Genomic DNA, 14,661 nt, shown 5'->3' on the forward strand with positions numbered 1-14,661 from the left:
CTCTTCTATTACATTTCAGAGAGCTTGGTACAACCCGGTCTTCGAATTGAGAGACCCATCCCAAAATTGAGTATAAAATATACTCGATTCAAGTATATTTTCTATTCAGCTATATTTTTCTTCCGGGTAAATTAACCATAAAAATAATTTGCGCGACGTCTGTCTGTATTATCCAACATACGCCATGTTTGGTATTTGTCTCTCAAAAATAACTTCACCAACTTAACTATTTCACCCTCCACTCACCCGCGCGCCCACCTTCTCATTGCCCAACTGCCAAGACCCTTTAAATGCAGAAACTATTCTGCTCGTTATGTCATAAGAATAAGTTCTAAAATTTCAATTGCGAGGGACCTTCAATCCACAACTCAAACAATAACTGTGAATTCAAAATTCCAATCAGAACATCACTTTATGCAGCGGCATTACAAGAATTTCAAACATCAGTGCCATTCCCCAGAATGAAAAACTCTAATAATTAAATCCGCAATTTCCTGGAAACCTCATGCAAATTTCCCTCTCACCTACTCAAACTTTTCCTCAAATAATCTGGTATTGAAATCCCTCCATAATCTACTGCTCCCACCAATTCGATTATCCGACAGATTTCTCGGTATGTCTTTTAATTATCATTAATTGATGTCCCTCCACTCACCCCAGAATAATTTAATTTTACCCCAAAACTTCTGACCTACTTGAACCCCTTTCCATCTCAACCTACGAAGAAGCCTTCCTCTCCCGTAAAAATAAGAGAGCAACGAACCAGGAATGTTCGATTAATCAATTTGAGGGATAGGAATTTTATTATCCGATTGGAATCCGCTGGATGCCACAATCTTTTTATAATTGACCCGGTGCTCCATTTTCACGTCAGCAGCATCCGACCTCTCTTCCATTGCTCTCTCGAAAACAAATGTTCCTCATGATTCATTACGCACTGGGAATTCTATCAACTTGATAAGAATCGCGTCATGCCAACTTTTTTTTCATTCTGTGAGACCTCTCCAGCCATCACGGAAAAAAATCGAGTCACGTTTCCGTTTATTCTCTACTCTGTCACCTCACTCTCCTTCTGCTCTTTTTCTCTTCGAACATCCAATGTGAGGGATAAAAATATTCCTCTGGATTGACACAGAACTCTCCAGAATTGTAGTCACGCACTGGCTAGACTCTATTTGTCTGATGGTTATTAATATAATAATTTTCGTGAAACGTAGAAAAGGGAAGGGACCATTTTTTGCTGCTCCTTCTATCATTCGGCAGCGGTTAGTTAGACTATTGAGTTTTGGGCAGAAGGTGAGATTGAGTAAAAATCTATTCTAAGCTGAGTGGAGCGACAAATTGCGACTGCAGCAGAATGAGATTTTTTTTGATTGATTGTAGCAGTTCTCGGGCGGTTTCTCCACAACTTAAAGCTTGAAGAAATTGAGAATAATTTGGGTGGAATAGGGGTTCCGATGAGATTCCAATCATAACCATGGTCTGTAACTTTTTTATTATATTTTTTATTATATTTTTTAAATTTAATATCATGATTTAATATCATTTTCCATTTTATCATATCAAATGCAATCAAATTTTTTTCAAATTTTTTTAATTTTATTTCTTCCTCAATAAAATCACAAAATAAAACTTGGAAAATTCCCAAAAATTCCCATAAGAAGAATTCTAAAAGAATAAGTTATATACAAAAATCGACCTTCATCGGCTTTATTCTATGAACAAATATCTGTTAACATATGCATAGGAAAATTGCAAACTTCATTGTAGGGGAGGATGGGGCAAAACGGCCCCCCTTCAATCGTCAATATTTTCCGATTCAATAATCCGATTGGGATGAGTTAGAGCTCGTTTTGAAGAATGAAAAATTATCTTCAAAATGAAGTTGAAACTGGGAATTTTCACAATGTCATTCACAAGTTATTGACAATTGAAGGGGGGCCGTTTTGCCCCACCCTCCCCTATCAGAGATATTAGCGAAATAATGGAAAAGGACGGTCATCCTCCGTAAAGGAAATGGAGCAATTCTCTTTTCACTCAGTTCCAGGAATTTTATACACGTTTGTCAGGAGTTTCATAAGAAAACTTTTTTTCTGTGAGAGTAAATCCACAGAAAATAAAACAAAAATCTTAGAATAAAATACTCAGCTCTGCAATAAAAGCACTCGGAGACAGTGGTGCTTTGAAAGTAACCAGGGAGTCGTAAAAAAAATTATCATCCACTGTTTTCCTGTTAGCGGAAGTGCTATATCCCAGTGGCGAATATGGTGGTGGAAGATAGAATAAAGTGACTGTATCGCACACGGTTCTGTCGTTACTCACACATTGTGTACTTCCGTACGGTTGAGAGTCATGCCACCGGGGCGTCTCTCTTCTTTTCGGTCTCTATCCTTGTGGTTGAATTTATTTAATCAGGTTGACAGCGCAGGAGCAGCTGTGACATCAAATTCTACGGAAACGAGTGGAGAAATGGCTACACGGTTACAAGTTTCCAATTGCAATTTTCGATGCACGCTCTGCAAATTCAAGGTGCCATACGAAATGTCTCTATACATGTGGCAGTGGGTCGTATAAAATCAAACTTATAAAAATCGTATAGAAATCATTTGTATAAAAAATATTCGTATAGAAATTTCCGAATATCATATACGAAATTCCAATAGAAATTCTACACGCAATCCGTATAGAAAATTTCTATACGATTTTTTCATACGTGTTGACCCTTGTAATCCTTGTGTACCCTGAGACCCTTGTAGCCCTTTTGACCCTAAAGGCCCCAAGGATCCGCAAGTTTCCAGTCCAGGTCTATTGAAAAGACGATTTTTTATAATTTCTTATTCAAAGGAAGAAATTATAAAATTTCAGATTTCACAGAAAATTTAACGGTATTTCGGTAGCTTTTGAACATCAGAAAGATGAGAATTCTTGAACTTACTTGAATTTCTTTATTGATGAATTTATTGAATGAAATTTTCCTTTTCATTAATCATTAATTTTTCTGGAATAATTGTACTGAAATTTTCAGTTTCCATTCATTTTTCCATAAAATTCCGAATTGCCAATAACGAAATTCCTTAAAATATCAGTGCAAATATAATGCGCTAGAAACTGTAAAAAACAACTTTCTCGTAGCTGAGAACATGTTTTAGGAGAGTGGTTTTTAGCCACTGTATCTCAAAACCATTCATTCTCAAGATAATCTCATAATGAATGGATTAAGATAAGTCGATTTATCACGTTCCACCACTGCAATACGAAACTGCAAGGACTGTTCCACTCGGATCTTCTCCGAAATTACTATAGTATATACTATAGAATACTGTAACTGCTGTGTTTACTGTACTATAGTATATTGTAACACAATATACTATGTTATAGAAACTCAAATACTTTTCTATAGAAACAATATCTACTATCCCCTCACTAGCTTGACTGCGCATAAATTCCATCAACTTCTGGTTGATTTGGACATCAGAACAGCGTCTAGTTGTTGAGGTTATCACCAATTTATTGGTCTTTATTATCGACTTTTTATTACGCGTTGATTCATCCTGAGAGACTGCTTATTCTACCCTCCTCGAGATTTTAAGTTGATTAACATGGGACTGCAGTCCGCTAGTGGTTTATAATGATCAAGTTCAGTTTATCAACAAACAAAGAGAGAAATGCACTCTTGATCGGCCGATATTATTAAATAATAAATGAAGACGTTAATTTAATCTTTGTGTATTAATCTGTGATATCCCCTGTGAATTCTATGTGAAATTATATAGAATGAATATTCCGTTTTGCTCCAAAACAGATTGAAAAAATGATAATAATTGGAGTTGAATAAACAAGTTTACTCATGCATTTTGTTCCAGATACGGTGACATGGTACCAGAAACCATCGCTGGAAAAGTGGTGGGTGGAGTTTGCTCGTTGAGCGGAGTACTCGTGATAGCCCTGCCTGTGCCTGTCATTGTCAGTAACTTCAGTCGTATTTATCATCAGAATCAACGGGCAGACAAGAGAAAGGCGCAGAGGGTGAGTACACTAATTGATAATTAACGGCTCCTGAATTTCCTCCTCCTATCATCTTCATAGGTAATATTATGACAATAATTGAATTGGAAAGCAATTATTTTGTCGACATCAACTCAACGCGATAAGTCTTCTCAACGTCTTGGACCTAGGTTTAAGGGGAAATTTCACCAGGGAATTCGTGGACTATAAGAGATATTCTTTGACATTTTCCAGTAAACTTACTAGTTTTGCAGATATTCATCAGATTATTGTCATAAAAGTGTTGATGGAGCGATTTATTACTTCTCTGATGAAAATCGAAAGAAAGGGGTTCACATGTGATAAACCTTTGCATAAAATTTCATAAAATTTCATAATTCCGAATAGGTTCCGAGTTCAAAACCCGGCTGGGTAGAATGGTGAAATCTAACCATTTTAAGGTCTTGATCATCATCGCAGCATACCCTAACCAGCTCGAAGCGATGTAAAATAACGATTAAAAAGAAAATTTACTTCTCTATAATTTCTTACTTTTGATCTCCATCGAGATCTTTAATGTTTCAATATTCTTTTATCATAAATTCGGCAAATCTGATGGTACTAGTATTCTTAGAGATATTTCGTTATTACTATTGCCATAAGATTTCGGTTGTAATAATGCACCAACAGTTTTCTGGAAAAATATCTTCCTAAAGAAAAGGTTCCGAGGAAAACATCAAGAAACCTTCATTGTGGGAAAAATTATAAATTTTGAAAAAAGTACTTATATTTTATGTTGGATTTCAGGGTTTTCCATGGGTACAAAATTCACTCTTTTTAAGTTTTATGTTTCTGGATTTAGGAAAGATTTATTGCTTTGTTGCTATGGAGTCTTCCCTCATAGTGTAAAAAGGGGGGAAAGTTATCGCGGGACTTTCACTGTACGGGTCTTCCAAAATGTGCGTTTTTCCCCATAAATACATCTGGTGACCAGTGGCTGTAGTGGTCACGCGGGGAGTGTGTGGCTCCGGCGGTCATCCAAGTTAAGCAGCGTTCAGACTGCCCAGTACTTGGATGGGTGTCCGCTTAGGCACACCTAACCGCGTGGGACTACAGTCGCTAGGCACGAATGTAGAGAACCACTGTGCCCATTGAGTCAGTGTGACCAATGGACACAGTGGGATCCCTGCATTATCGGCCGGCTGTACGACTGGGGTTTTCCATGGTTTCCCTTGCAGTCCTAGCCCGAATGGGGTACAATTAAGAGTAAGACGGCCCATGGTAACGCAGAAATAATCAGAAGAGAGAAGTGGGAGAGGCAAGGCAGACGAATCGGGAACCTATAAAACCGTAATGGTAGTAGGAAAGAAATATGAATAATAAATAATAAATACATCTGGTGACCAGGAAGGGTCAAGAAGGAAAAACCGAATGTTACTTCAGGTGGTGGAAATTATATTGCCCTCCAGAGTTTATATTAACCCTCGGCCTCACTAGCAACCATCTTAGTCTGTAGTAAGTTTTCATACTGTGAAGTACCTCTTGACTGTATAGAGTCAAACTGAGATTTTAATAATAATTCTTAAAGTGTTGAAAGTACTCCAAAGTGTTTGTTTATTTTTTATCCCCATAATCTAAAATTTTATGCTAAATCTTGTTCCAATCATCTGTGCTGAATTTTCAGTTTCCTTTTGTCATGAACTCTGCTTAGAAATTACGCTCGAAGCAAGTAATTTATTGACGTCGATGTAAATTTTACTCTACGATACCTTTAGTCTCCACAATGTATTCATAATTTATACCCAAGCTTTTTGAAAATCTCTGCTGTGATCAGAGCAACCAGTCGTCTGTCTTGATAACAGATGGTAGGATATTGTTGTTGGGGTGTAAAACACCGACCTCACTCACCCACAAGTTTCCAATTCGAGTCGTTTCAAAGGAACCTGGTGCTTAGAGCAACCGCGTTCGTGATGTATATGCCCGATACATGCCCCAAGTTAGATGCATTGGGTAAGAATAGACGATAATGGATAAACTATCCATTCTACTGAACCCTTTCCCATACCCGGGAATTTTCTTTGGCTTTATCTTTAGCATGCTCTTTTCGAGGATCAAAATACGTAATTTACTTAAGAGATTTTGAACTTGATATGCCATGTTGAGACAAAGGATACACAGAAAGTTTCTAGTTTCGTGAACCAACACACAAAATAGTCTATTGAGTAACAAGGGCGGTAAGCCATGTTTTCATCGCTCGCAGTGCACATGCTATTGACGTAGATACGTCTATGGTTTCAATATGGGGAGTCATTTTGAGAAACGGTCCTTATGTGCAGCGTCATCTTTTTTTTTTATCGTTATTTTACATCGCTTCGACCCGGTTAGGGTATGTTACGATGACGATCAAGACTTTAAGTGGTTAGATCGCACCATTCTACGCGGCCAGGATTTGAACTCAGAACCTTTCGCATGTGAGGGAACGAACTTACCCACTGCGCCAAGCCACCGGGCGAGTGCAGCCTCATCTATCGGAATTCTAGAAAATTCTAGGCATTTTGAGGTAATTTGAGAAGTTTCTTGAAATATCGAAAAAATTTAAGGAGTTCCTAGAAATTTCGAGCGAATTCAAGGAGTTTCAAGAAAATTCGAGAGAATTCAAAGAGTTTCCAGAAAATTCGCGGGAATGCAAGGAGTTTTTAGGAAATTCGGGAAAGAAGGAAAGACCATGGAGGTATCCACGTACAATTGCAGCTGTATCGTAGATACAACCGCCTGTAATATTTTTTAAGGAGATACGTTGGTGGAATTGAAAAGTTTTCACTGAGCCTTGAGACTCAATTTTAACGGGGGAGCAATGTTGAATTCAATGAATCATTCACGAAAGCAATTTTCCACTTGTTTTCTGTGTAGAATTCTCTCAAAATGAGTAAAAAAAATTCACAGCAAAATTTTCAATTCAATTGATAGACAGTTCGCATTGAATCCAAAATGTAAACGTAAATGTCATCTCAATCAGAAAAAGGTTTCCAATTGACCTCACTAGAGGAAAGGAGATTGCAATTTTTCCGGATAACAACCCGAAGGACATTAATTTTTTTCATCCGAAACTTTTGATTAAAACCAAACTACATAACTTTTGCGAATCGCTAGACTAATCCAACTGACCCAATGGCAAAATCATCCGCCGACATTCTCCGGCTCAGATATAATCCCAGCAACGAGTTTCCCCGAAACTCAATGCCGAACAGCGCTCAGCGAAAGGATGGAGTTTCATGTCAGTAAAAAGTTTGAGCTTGCTAAGTGGATGGAAAAAAATACTGCGTGCGAGAGACGGGTTTCTCCCCATGTTTAACTCGAATGCTAGACGAGATCAGAGGTAATGGGGGAGAGGCACCTGTGTAGAATTGAAGTGCAGGGGGGAATGCCTTGTGAAACGACTGAGAATGGAAAATAAAAGTAAAATGTATGTAAAGTGGATATTCGCAGTCTGACTAAAATCCACATTTCACTACTTTCTTCGTGTTATTAGTATAAACCCAATTAAGGTGTACCGTTCAAAAAAGGAAAATGATAAAGTTCAGCTGGAGTTCATGTACACTGTTGGAAAAAAATTGAAATTTCATGGACTCAACTGAGTAGTAATTTCCAAGCGAGTGACATTGAATGCGATTTAAGGGGAGGCCTAGTGATGCCGCGAGACATTTCACGAGACATCGCGGGACAATACTTTGGAGATTTTTTAAAATGATGTTTCTACGAGACAAAATTGAAAATTTCCGTTGAAATTACTTGTTGTTACGAAATATTTGCATAATAAATAAAGAAAATAATTTTTTTCTCAGCTAATCCTGAGAAATACGGGTACCCGAGTAGAAATTTTAGTACTTGGCTGGTCAGGCCCTGGTCCGCTGTGCCGTAGAAAAGATCCGGCCCGGTTACGGTTACCACATCAGGGCCTGATGAGAAATGTAACGCAAAGCATGATCAGGACCTGATTTCTAAACCTGATAAGGGCCGTGACAGGCGGCCTGGTTTCACCCTTACCTGGCATAGACTTTGCTACAAATTAATGAATTGCTAACGGAATGATTAAATTGGGCCTAAAATGAATAGTAAATAAATAAATAGTGGTCTCAGAATAGGCGGGTCGAGAAAAAAAAAGAAAAAAAATCACCCAGAGCGGGACTTGAACTCGGCACCCTCCACGTAGTAGTTCTGTACCCTATCCACTCGACCACCGTATCATTCTTGAAAATGATCGTTTGTTTTGAGTATATCACTAATACTCCCAATAAAATTGTAGTATTGAACTAAATCTAGAATAATATCAATTAGTATAATTTTCCTTATGAGATGGAAATGAGAAAACGATGACTCATGATACACTTTTATAGAACGGTAGGATAATTTTTATCAAAAATTTTTCTCCGTGTGGGATTTAAAGTCATCCACCAAATTTAATTCAATCTAACAGATGCAATTCCCTCTAGAACCGCAGAAAATCGAATGCACTTGATCCCACACCCCAGAACCCGCAAGATGGTATCATTGGTGAGCATACGCGATGCTGCACGTCGACCCACGTTGAATTACGTTCAGCCGACACGTCCAGTAATTCACGCTCGACTCGCTCCCACGTCGTTTTAACGCGAGTTATCAGACATTTAGGTACTCCGGAGGGTTCGAGTGGAAATCAGTAGTGTAGTTGGTGAATAGCGGTTAAATATCAAGAGATTGGGTGGTGAGTTCGGGGCCAAAAGGCCACAGAGGCGCTGTTACTGGGGCTATTTCATCGATAACGCCCCCCCGAGAAGCATTTATATTAAATTTCGGGGCAAGCGAACGACGGGAACTTTAGTATTTTGGCAGCAACAAAGATTGAATGGAAAAAGATTCGTAAATTCGACAAAATTACACATGAAGTTATTTCCATTGTAATAAAAAAAAAGTTCTTCAATTTATTCAACTCATTTTCCATCCGCTTATATCGAGTCGAAATAAATTTCACTTTTCATTTAATGAGTGAATTCATCTAAAAGTTACGAAAGAGCGTCTGACTTTTCGTCTTGAAGTCCCTAGATGATTATGTGTTAATGAAAAAAGTTATTCCGAGTTCTTTCTCATTAATTCTTGAGTCATTTTCGTAAACGCTGTCCGGAGAAAAAATTGGAGAAAAATTCATAAACCAGCGCTATGAACGAGGCGGAATTTACACCCTTGAGAAAAATGATCGTGCAATATTCCTGCGAGTTCCGTGAAATTTTATTGAATGCATTTGTTGCTGCTGCAACATGAAAAAGGCCTTTTTGTTTTAGGGTCGCTTGGTTTTTTGAGCAATTTTAATTGACACGACCGGGTCGATATTTAGCTCAGTTTGTCTGATCCCATTTTTGTTGGAAAACTTATCACACTTGTTTCTTTGTAGGGAAGCTTGAGCGATAATTTTGAAAGGCGAAGAATATTTGTATGTAATACCACAAGAGCTTTAAACTTATTAGGAATTTCCCGATAGGTTCGCTGCAACTCATCAAGTTTTTCAGGAAAAATCACTCGTGCTTCGCACTCGTGATTTTTTAATCTGAAAAACTTGACTCCTTTGTTTGTATATGCAGGGAATCTTGAGGAAAATACCTAATTAATTTTGACGCTCGAGTGGTATTCGGAAGAGAATTTTTCTATCCAAATTTCGGCCAAGAGAATTGACTATGAGACAAAATCCCTCTGTCAGTTCCAATGAGAGGCGTACTCGACCAGGAAAATTTTTGTTTTTCATATACGAGACCGACCGCGCGCTACAGCGCGCTGTAATTATAAAAATCATGATTGAACATTTCAAAATTGAATGAGTTCTGAATTCAAATTAGCCGCCTCAGACGACTGTGAACCAATGAGGAATAAGCGTGACAGAGTTTCGAGATATCGATAGTCTCGATGTTTGTTCTTTTTATAATAGGATTTCATAAAAAAATTATTTGAACAAAGATTCGGAAAATTATGAGTTTCGGGGCAATTACGGCCTCACGCGCAGGCGCGTGATTCAAATGTCAGTGAGCATTATGGGAAAGGTATTGGTTGGACCATGGAACTGAGAGAGAGAAAACACTCGACAGGTTTACCAACTCGAGACGCATTTTAATATTATTTCAATAATTAGAAAAACATCCAATAAAAATTATTTGACACCGGTGATGAGAAAAAAATCAATTAATCTGATAAATAAAATCAATATTCAAAAAATGTTCAAATGCACACTTAAATAGTTACCTGAAAATTGGAAAATTTAGTGCTCAGCGATTGAATTAGGGCTTGAGAACAATAAGATTCCCCTTTCGTCCCCCCCCCCCGTAGGGATACAGACGAAACCAGCTCACCAGCTCTTAGCGTAACCCAGGATTCACGACGAGGACGTTGCTGGTGTAGAATCCCGAAAAATTAATAAAAATAATATGAAAATACAAAGAAGAAACATCTTAATTAATTAAAATTTTGTTAAATTACATTTCCAAAAAAATTTGAAAACTAAATTCCAAAAATTAATTGCGACTCTACACTTTAGTGGTAAATTGTTCAGTATAAAATTTGGAAAAAGGAAATGATTTAAAAGTTGAAACATTTGAAGTTTATGAGTAGATATGGCTATAGTGTTCACAGTGTTTTGTGTCACGAAAATTGCGCGATTCAGTGTATCCCATATCCCATAAAAATTCAACTGAGGTTACAATTCAGAACCGTCAAAATTTATGATGAATTATTCCGTCCATTATTCTCCCAAGAATCATAAATTACATGAGATCTATATACCTTGATTTATAGTCTCGAAGAAACCCACACTTTCCTAAGTAAAATTGAACGTGGATATTTCGTGAAGGTTGACTGCCTCCAATAGAGTCCCGCCGGAAGCATCCAAAAAGTGACATTCCGGATAACCAGATTGGTTACCCCAATGATCGACTCCTCAGTGAAGCCATCAGTATTGAAATCTCCTTAACTTTTGAGGAGTGGCACGTTTAGTGTCTCCTCTCAACTATGATGCAGGAGGAAAATCGTGGGAAAATTCAGGAATAACGACTGTCCCATTAACTCAACTCCTTTTATGCGCTATAGTAAAGCGTTGCGACGGGATATATTCTTGCAAAATGGAAACCCCTATATATGCAGCTCCGTAGCTGTTGAATATCCGGATATTAAACCCGATCATCTAGGGGATACGTTTCTGAAATTACGATTCTCACTCATTTTCCCTCGGTCGTAAAAATGCATCTCAGATCATTCCTTTTAACGACAACGTATCGATCCCCGGGTTGGCAGTATTGAGTTAAAATTATAGGAATTCTTTAAAATTTAAGCACACTGTTAAATATTCTTTGCTGAAATTTCCGGAGTATCTCATAAAATTTTTCATCAAGTTACAGTTCCACTGAAATTGCGAGCAATTTCGTCTATGAGAATTCATAAATTGGTGAAACAATTAATGGAAACTGTAAACTTCAGTTAAATTATTCCAAAAAATTCATTTAAACAAGAAAAATTCATATTCTGTTTTGAGAACACTCATGTTCTGATTGAAAAGTCGAGAAAGTTACGAAATTCTCGTTTCCTCACAAGTTAAAAATTTAGCAAGATAGAATTTTCAGTGCAATCGGAAATGGCATGATCATGAAATCAAAATTACCCCTCGCCTCGCTCTGTTGAGGAAATTACTATTCGAGATAATTTTAATTTTTTCCTAACAGTGTAACTGTTGCATGGCAATTTCAGTTTTGCATGGACAAAAAAATTCACTCAAAATTATCCTGATGGTCAATGTGTACCAAAATACGTTTTCTTGCATTTTTTAATCTCGGACCGAATAAAAAATCTAGAATGAAAAATCAATTTTCGTATTTCATTCCAAAACGATTATCTTGCTGTGAATCCAGAAAGAACTTTCATGATTTAAAGTGTTCCGTCTGTAGGTCTCCAGGGGGTTAGGAAGGGGGGTGAAACGGAAAGGGAGTCCTATTGTTATCGAGCCCTGATTCAATCGCTGAACACAAAAAATCCAATTTTCAAATAACGTTTTCCATTATAATATTGACATCTTAAGAGACATTTCGACTTTTTTTCGGGAATTATTGGTGTTTCTGCAATCAGTTATGCGTATTGCATTATTTTTCAAAACTTTTTTCATAATTATCGGCAGGGTATAAAAATTTATGTCTGTATAGAAGGAACCGACTTCATCGTATTTAGTATCTGAGATATTCATGGTTTTCCATCGATAACGCCCATATAAATTAACATTGAATTATTGTGTAATCGTCGATGCCGACATCATTTCCAACAGAACATGTGTTGATTCTCAATTGAAGTTTTCATGGATTTTGACGTATCTCCGACTGATTCTGGATGGAAATTTCCATCCCTTTTCAATAAAAAAAAATGCATGGATTTTCAAAAAAAGTTCTCATCATTTCCCACGAATTTCTCCTCAGTAATGCTGTATAAATTTGTATACGTGAAATGACATATTGATTCAAATCATCTTACAATAATGTGATGAATCATATAAAATCAATCATATTGCCAGGCCCGCGGAGCGCGTCTTTGATCTGATACTAAATATTCTTGAAATTACTCATGAAAATTGAAAAAAATATTTCTACTGATCTCTTTCTATCGAAAGATATTTCAGAGAAGGATACATTGCAAATCAGAACACCCCAAAGTTCTAAACTTGGCTTGATTCCGGCCTTCTTCAGCATCACAAATGTGTCTACCAAATTCGCATGAACACGCATCAAAAATAGTGACAGAATGGCTAAAAGCATTTCTTTCAACGCGACCCGAAATCGGTCTTCGTTGATGGATTCAAGATCTCAAAATGCGAAAAAGTGATCTTTATTTATCGCGAGGTCATAAAATCCTACAATCTAGAAGGGTCGCTGGATGAGAATTCCCAAAGGGTAAAAAATAAAAATAAAAAATGAAAATACGTTCAACCTATATGTATTCCCAGCCGGAGGCTTTCATCGACAGTTCACCACTGCTATTTTTCTGCATCAATAAAACTATCGAACGACTCCGGGATTTATGGATTTGTCGGTATTTTCCCTCATGCACATTTTTATAGTAGTTATATTTTCTTTTTTCCACCAGGCACATTACCGTTTTTTGCTTTCACTTCATTTCAGCCGTTGTGGCTGTTTACAAGTCTAGGTTTTATGCTCATATGCCCCTGACCGCAGTGCAATGGAAGTATCGTGTATGGATGCTTGTCAGGGATGTCGATACTACGGACAGTGAGCGAGTTTGCTTTGGCGTTGATCCAATGTCTATACAGTATGGTTCATTACCACTATTCCACACGCAAGCATGAGCAGACGATTGAAATATATAAATAACTGAATTGTAACCGAAATACCGATGATATTTGTCATTGAGTTTGTGAATAACGGGGGTTTATGATTTCATGAAGAGAGACGTTATTACAATATCCGGATGATTATATCCTGAGACAAATTTTGTAGAACAATTCATGCGCTAGCACCATAAACGAGTTACAAATTGTAAACTTGGAAAAATTATGTTGCACCAGAAAATTCTTGGCCAACGAAAAAAAAATTCACTAAATAAATAAGGTGAAACGTACTGAAAATCCAGTTAGCTCCACGATTCCTTGACTTGTTCGTTAAGGATGTTCGACACCCTTTTAGTCAAAATTGACGTTGTTTTCATTTTTCTGGCAAATTATCGATGGGAGTGACATGAAAAAATATAACGACTTTGTGGTTTGTCATTCTTTAATGGCTCACGAAGTTGCGTAGTGGTGCGATAATTTTCATGCGTTTTTTCTACAGTTTTGTGATTCTTTTTAAAAGTTTAGAGAAAACGCAGAAAAATGTTCGCGCCACCTTAAAATTTCGTCAGTCATTAAATAATGACAAAACGCAAAAACGTTATATTTTTTCACGTCAATTCCATCATAAGTTTGCCAGAAAAATTAAAAAAACGTGAATTTTGGCAGAAAGGGTGTAGAACATCCTTAATTCGTCCCCAACTTTTTCCTCCATGGGCCATGGAATTGCAATAGAAATTCAATATAATTTCGAAAGGACTTCGCAGGAAAAGCGTTAAGGTTTCCTGTACTCTGCGTGGCGAAGAATCGTTATTGATAATTTTGGGGGAAGTTATCGGAAAATGTAGCAGGAAGTGTAACTCATGAAGAATTATTAGAGAACAAAAGAATTTCCTAAAAAAATTCTCACTATAGAAAAGAATAAAATGTTAAATGTCATAAATCAAACAATTCCAGTTCAAGGGTAGAACAAATGCATTGCAATCACGTGACATTGAATCGAGCTGATTCATTACAAGCTATCGGCACTTCACACGCACCACGAGTACAAATGCGATACGAGAGGTCGCCCTTTAACCGACGTCATTATTTGTATGTGAACAAGACCATTTGTCCCGCTTTTTTTCTTCAAAATCGAAGGGAACGCGAGAACAAGTTTCGATTGATACGAATGAAGAGCGATCGTGCACTGGTGTTCAATAGTGAAATACTGCCGGAAATGGGAAATGGTTTACCCTTATTTCGAGACCAGAGGGCTTCTCGGGTATAACTTGCCTGAAACAAATCAACTGGACTTCAACTCCTTCGGATAGTGAGCGATGGAAGTGAGCAAATAGGAT

At 37.3% G+C, this 14,661-nt stretch overlaps 1 protein-coding gene across 1 annotated transcript in view; it reads left to right on the forward strand.

Moving 5' to 3' along the window:
- LOC107037277 (potassium voltage-gated channel protein Shal) overlaps positions 1-14,661 on the forward strand; it is a 125,622-nt gene that overhangs the window by 46,109 nt on the left and 64,852 nt on the right. Inside the window, exon 2 of the mRNA XM_015255746.1 lies at positions 3,864-4,026. Coding sequence (XP_015111232.1) covers positions 3,864-4,026 — 163 coding nt within the window. The remainder of the gene's footprint in view (positions 1-3,863; positions 4,027-14,661) is intronic.

The sequence above is a fragment of the Diachasma alloeum genome, unplaced genomic scaffold (genome assembly GCF_001412515.2).
Source record: "Diachasma alloeum isolate Michigan unplaced genomic scaffold, Dall2.0 Dall_scaffold_00216, whole genome shotgun sequence".
NCBI classification, from domain to species: Eukaryota; Metazoa; Arthropoda; class Insecta; order Hymenoptera; family Braconidae; genus Diachasma; species Diachasma alloeum.